At 35.5% G+C, this 6,109-nt stretch overlaps 1 protein-coding gene across 1 annotated transcript in view; it reads left to right on the top strand.

Annotated features, from left to right (window-relative positions):
* The first annotated feature begins 454 nt into the window (after window positions 1-454).
* The window catches only part of LOC111383256 (pleiotropic drug resistance protein 1-like), a 13,630-nt gene continuing 7,975 nt past the window's right edge, over window positions 455-6,109 (top strand). Inside the window, exons 1-16 of the mRNA XM_023007335.1 lie at window positions 455-994; window positions 1,085-1,205; window positions 1,301-1,389; window positions 1,508-1,592; window positions 1,728-1,887; window positions 2,063-2,139; window positions 2,221-2,274; window positions 3,501-3,591; window positions 3,685-3,986; window positions 4,069-4,350; window positions 4,453-4,769; window positions 4,849-5,009; window positions 5,120-5,223; window positions 5,313-5,469; window positions 5,543-5,650; window positions 5,720-5,883. Of these exons, the coding sequence (XP_022863103.1) occupies window positions 657-994; window positions 1,085-1,205; window positions 1,301-1,389; window positions 1,508-1,592; window positions 1,728-1,887; window positions 2,063-2,139; window positions 2,221-2,274; window positions 3,501-3,591; window positions 3,685-3,986; window positions 4,069-4,350; window positions 4,453-4,769; window positions 4,849-5,009; window positions 5,120-5,223; window positions 5,313-5,469; window positions 5,543-5,650; window positions 5,720-5,883 (2,610 nt within the window). The 5' untranslated portion in view covers window positions 455-656. The remainder of the gene's footprint in view (window positions 995-1,084; window positions 1,206-1,300; window positions 1,390-1,507; window positions 1,593-1,727; window positions 1,888-2,062; window positions 2,140-2,220; window positions 2,275-3,500; window positions 3,592-3,684; window positions 3,987-4,068; window positions 4,351-4,452; window positions 4,770-4,848; window positions 5,010-5,119; window positions 5,224-5,312; window positions 5,470-5,542; window positions 5,651-5,719; window positions 5,884-6,109) is intronic.

The following is a 6,109-nucleotide window of genomic DNA, read 5'->3' as shown; positions in this document are numbered from 1 at the left end:
TTTTTAAAAAGAATTTTCTCTTCCGAAAGAGCATTAGATGAAGTCACGTTGGGTGGTCATATTATTTTGAAAACCCTTTAAACTGGAAAATTGCTTTTATAAAATTAAGCAAACCGATCCAACACCAACTTTTGAGTCTCAAAAACTCCTTTTTCGACTTCTCAAAAAGTCATGTCAAATGGTCTCATAATCTTGTAGACAAATTAGGCAGAAGCAGGTGAAATGGAAGCATATTCAGAAAGCAATAGATGATTGAAATGCAGATACAAAGTGCAAGACAGAGAGAAGTGGGAACCCTTAGTTATTTGATTGAGGTCTGTCTTCAATTATCAAATCATATGAATTGCAATTACATCAATCCTGACATCACTACAACAATAATAAATTGACATTTTGTACTTCAAATGCTATAAAATTCCTCAAGAATTGAATCCCTTTAAAAATTCTACTTCATGCTAACCAAAGGATCAAAAGAGAGTATAAAGAGAGAGGCAGGCATTGCATAATTGATCCATTTTAGTTTCAGCTCTTGTACCTGCCCCAGGTGGCAAAGAGCCAACATCGAGGTGTTAAACCTTTCCTGAGCTCGCTCTTGGAGACGGAGTTACTCCATTTTCAGTCGATCATTTCATTGAATACTATAGCTTAACGAAACAATGACAGAAGGTAGTGACAGATTTCGGGTCAGCAGTGCACGTATGAGTGCAAGATTAAGTAGTTCGAACATATGGAGAAACAGTGGGAGGGAGATTTTTTCGAGATCATCAATAGAGGCAGATGACGAAGAAGCATTGAAATGGGCTGCTCTAGAGAAACTCCCGACATATCTTCGTGTAAGGAGAGGTATACTTGCAGAAGAAGAGGGACAATCAAGAGAAATTGATATAACAAATCTTGGACTAGTAGAGAGAAAAAATCTTGTGGAGAGGCTATTGAAAATCGTAGAGGAAGACAATGAGAAGTTCTTGTTACAACTGAAGAAACGCATTGACAGGTAATTTCAACGGGAATAACTAAAATTTGCATTTCTTTTGTTCTCTAAATTAGAATTTCTAGCTTGATGAAGTTTATTTAATTGATCCAGAGTTGGTCTTAATCTTCCAACTATAGAAGTTCGGTTCGAGCATTTAAATGTTGATGCAGAAGCTTACGTTGGCAGCAGAGCTCTGCCTACAATATTCAACTTCACTGTCAATATCTTGGAGGTGATTAATCTTTTGAGGTCTTATATTCATAATGCAAAATGAGGTTTCTCTGGATTCTTAACCTTTTATCTTGTCTGTTTTTTACTTCTGTAAAGGGTTTTTTTAGTTATCTTCATATTCTTACAAGTCCGAAGAAACCGTTGCCAATTCTTCATGATGTCAGTGGAATCATCAAGCCTGGAAGGTGAGCAGATAGTACTATCTAAATGGTCATTCCTGTCGAACTCCCCTCTCTCCATTTTTTTCTCATGTCCTACACCGAAGAGCATACAAGAACTAAATTGGGTTATCCGATTTTGCAGAATGACATTGCTATTAGGACCACCAACTTCTGGCAAAACTACATTGCTGTTAGCATTGGCAGGGAAACTTGACACACAATTAAAAGTAAGGAAATACGTACCTTTGTATGTTCTGATTTTGGAGAAATGTAAATTAAAAATTCAAAAATTTAATCTTAAATTGGAAGGATAAGATAATCTTTTTCTCCCACTGAAAACTTTATACTTGCTGAGTCCACAGGCATCAGGAAGAGTAACATACAATGGCCATGAAATGCACGAGTTCGTACCACAAAGAGCGTCTGCTTATATAAGTCAGCATGACATGCACATTGGAGAATTGACAGTTAGGGAAACATTAGCATTTTCAGCAAGATGTCAAGGAGTTGGAGATCGTTATGGTGGGTAAAGATTTCATTTACTTTGGCATGTTTGGTAGAGGGATTGCATGGCATTCAGAAGAAAGAGAAGTTAAACTTTTATCCATTTTATTGTCGATCCCCGAGTACCAAACATGCACATAATGCTGTAATTCTACAGATTAGTATGATTGAATTGTTCGTTTGCAATTTGCAGATATGTTGACAGAATTATCAAGAAGAGAGAAGGAGGCAAACATTAAGCCGGATCCTGATATAGATATTTACATGAAGGTCAAGAGACGATCTTTTCTCTTCACAGACAATTCAATTTCGTACATATGAAGTCTTTTAATACAATCTATTGTCATGCAGGCAGCATCAATTGAAGGGCAGGAGGAAAGTGTCGTAACAGAGTACATTATCAAGGTAAACCGCTTACAAATTTGTCAAAACTAGTTAGAATAGATGAAAATATTTAAGTAAAAGGGTAATCAGCAGGAAAAAAAAATCCCTGAGCTGTTTGTACTCATTGTGAAATGGTCCCTATTGTTTCAAACTTGCCATTTACAGCCTCATTTCAAACATTTCTTACAAAATTGGTCATTGTGGTCACATTCCTTTAAATCCTTTTGTTAAATATGTTTAATTTGATGCAAAACGTCCATATCGCTTGCTTTAATTACACAAATAGTCCCATCATTTCAATTTTGATATTTGGACACTTAGATCAACATTTCTTTATTTTAAAGGTTCTTATCGTCCATTTTCTCCATTATAACATTATGAAAAGACTAATTTATCATCAACTTTAAATAAACAGATAGAAAAATGAAATAATATAAAAAAATTGTATCTAGAGTATCTTTTTTTTTTTTTAATTACAAACGAATAAAAGAAAAATATTTTATTTTTTCAATTAACCCACCTATGCCTACCCTTAGCCTTACGCCTATCCTCCTCCCCATCCTCCACCGCCACCGCCACCACCAAAATTATTAAAAAGAGAATTAAAGTATTAAAAACAATTGATGAGGAATATGCACCATTTTCTTTTTATAATTTTTTTGTTTTTCCATTTTTAAATATTTTTGTACTTTTATTATACTTTTAATTATCTCTTTTTATTAATTTTTATGGTGGCGGTGGAGTGTAAGGGATGGGCGTGGGGGTAGGTGGGTTAATTGGGAAGGTAAAATATTAGAATGTTTTAAATTATTTTACGTGAGACTCGTTTGTACTTTTTAAAAAATATGAAATTCTAGATGCAATTTTTTATATTATTTCCTTTTTTATTTGTTTAATCAAAGATGATGATAAATTAGTTATTTTTACAATATTATAATACAGAAAACAGATGATAAGAATATGTTAAGCAAAAAGATGTCAATCTGAGTGTCCAAATATCAAAATTGAAGCAATATGGACTATTTGTGTAATGAAAGCAAACGATAGGGATGTCTTGCATCAAGTTACACATATTTAATGGAAGAATTTAACGGAATGGACCAATTTTGGAAGAAATGTTTGAAATGAGGTTGTAAATATCAAGTTTAAAATGATACGGAGCAATTTTGCAATGAGTACAGACGATAGGGATGCTTTTTGCAAATTATCCTAAAGTAAAACTCTCTCGACTCACATGTAAATTTCAGATCCTGGGGCTTGAAGTTTGTGCTGATACCTTCGTGGGAGATGAAATGGTTCGCGGAATTTCAGGAGGACAGCGAAAGAGACTGACAACAGGTAGTAACATGAATATATTCATAGTAAAGCATTGATCAGCAGCCCACACGAAATCACAAAGTTTTCATTTGTTCAAAATCAAATGTAATTCAGGGGAAATGATGGTTGGACCGGCGAGAGCACTTTTCATGGATGAGATATCGACTGGTTTGGACAGTTCAACGACTTATCAGATAGTAAATTCAATAAGGCAGTCTATCCACATTCTTCAAGGAACTGCTATAATCTCGCTCCTGCAGCCTGCACCGGAAACATACGACTTATTCGATGACATAGTTCTTTTATCAGACGGACAAATTGTGTATCAGGGTCCCCGCGAAAGTGTATTAGAATTTTTCGAACATCTGGGATTCAGATGCCCCGAGAGAAAAGGAGTAGCAGATTTTCTTCAAGAAGTAAATCTAATCTCTACATCCCTTTTTTGGCTGGATATCCTTAGAAGTGATTGAAAAAGTTACTGACTGCTTTTAATAATAGGTGACATCGAGGAAAGATCAAGGGCAGTATTGGGCACGGAGAGATGATCCTTATTCTTATGTTTCTGCAAAAGAATTTTCTGAAGCATTTCAGTCATTCCATGTTGGACGGAAACTTGGCGATGAACTTTCCATTCCTTTCCACAAGGAAAAGAGTCACCCGGCGGCCCTAACAACAAAAAAATACGGAGTTAACAAGAAGGAACTTTTACGAGCGTGCATATCCAGAGAGTACCTTCTCATGAAGAGGAATTCATTTGTCTACATATTCAAGATGGTACAAGTGAGTCCCATGCAATAATTCCACGATCTTATCAAATTTTATGAAAAGAATTCAAAAGGCTATTGAACTAAACTGACTAATGGTTACAATTCACATTTCCAGCTTACCCTTATGGCTAGCATATCCATGACAGTATTTCTACGCATCAAGATGCCCAAGAATACAGAAACAGATGGTGCAATTTTCATGGGTGCTCTCTTTTATGCCGTTGTTATGATTATGTTTAATGGATTTTCAGAGCTTGCCCTCAGTATTATGAAACTTCCAGTCTTTTACAAGCAAAGGGACCTTCTCTTTTTTCCTCCATGGGCTTACTCTTTGCCCACGTGGATCCTGAAAATTCCAATCACACTTGTTGAAGTTGCAATTTGGGTGTTTCTGACTTATTATACTTCAGGATTTGATTCTGATGCAGGAAGGTAATAACTAATTCATTGAAATTCATTCAAGAGCATAAAGATTTCAGTTTCCCGATTTGGTTAATGTATGAAATCACAGGTTTTTCAAACAACTACTACTGCTCATATGTGTTAACCAGATGGCATCTGCACTGTTCCGTTTAATGGGAGCGTTAGGCAGAAATATCATAGTAGCAAATACATTTGGTTCCTGTGCATTACTCACAGTTCTTGTACTGGGTGGATTCATCTTATCACGAGGTAGACAGAATTTTATAATACAAAGACTTCAATACATACTAACCTATACCTAAATTGTAGTACTTCTAAATATTTCTAGTTTCCTAAAAACACTGATGTTTGTCCATCAGATAGTATAAAAAGTTGGTGGATATGGGGTTACTGGATCTCACCTTTGATGTATGCACAGAATGCTATAGCAGTGAATGAATTTCTTGGAAAAAGTTGGAGCCATGTAAGCATCTTCTACATACTTGGAGTTTTGGAAGGAGAACATAAAAGAATGAGATTGAGAAAATTTAACATCAAATATCTGTATTGCAGGTTCCTCCAGGCTCAACAGAATCAGTTGGGGTATCAGTCTTGAAGTCTCGAGGGATTTTTCAGGAGGAACGTTGGTACTGGATTGGCTTAGGAGCTCAGATTGGATATATATTCCTGTTCAATTTCTTAGTGATCTTGGCTCTAACTTATCTTAACCGTAAGTACTCTCTATTTGAATTCAAAGTCAATAAGGCTCAAACATGTTGAGGAAATGTATATGTTTGATGTAGCATTCGGAAAACCCCAAGCAATTTTATCGGAAGAAACAGTAGCAGAAAGAAATGGCAGCAAAAGAGGCGAAACTGTTGAACTATCATCCAGAAGGAAGAGCACTTCCGGTAATTATTCATTATGTTTTATCGTGCTTAAAATAAACTCGAGAGTTGTCTCTAATATTATAAATGCAGGACGAGAGATTGATTCTCGCCACAGTATATCATCAAGGTCTATGTCGTCAAGAGTTGGCAGCATTAATGAAACAGATCCAAACAGGAAGAGAGGAATGGTTTTACCCTTTGAACCTCTTTCACTCACTTTTGATGATATCCATTATGCAGTGGATATGCCAGAGGTATATTCAATATTTCGAATCTTGCAGTATTATAGTTTTTAGTTTTTCTTATTTCATATTCTCGAATTCAAATTAAGGTCTTTATAGCATGTTTCCTGGGAAAGATTGATAGCACTGGAAAGAGGGGAAAAAAGAAAGGGAAAAAAAAAAAAAACCAAAGAAGCTAATATCTTGTCCATTATAGTCTCAAGTCTAAAGTTTCACGGGATCTTATATGCACATTTTG

This window comes from Olea europaea, unplaced genomic scaffold, assembly GCF_002742605.1.
Source record: "Olea europaea var. sylvestris unplaced genomic scaffold, O_europaea_v1 scaffold2643, whole genome shotgun sequence".
NCBI classification, from domain to species: domain Eukaryota; kingdom Viridiplantae; phylum Streptophyta; class Magnoliopsida; order Lamiales; family Oleaceae; genus Olea; species Olea europaea.
Note: the sequence above shows the minus strand (reverse complement) of the source record. Positions and strands in the feature narration are given on the sequence as shown.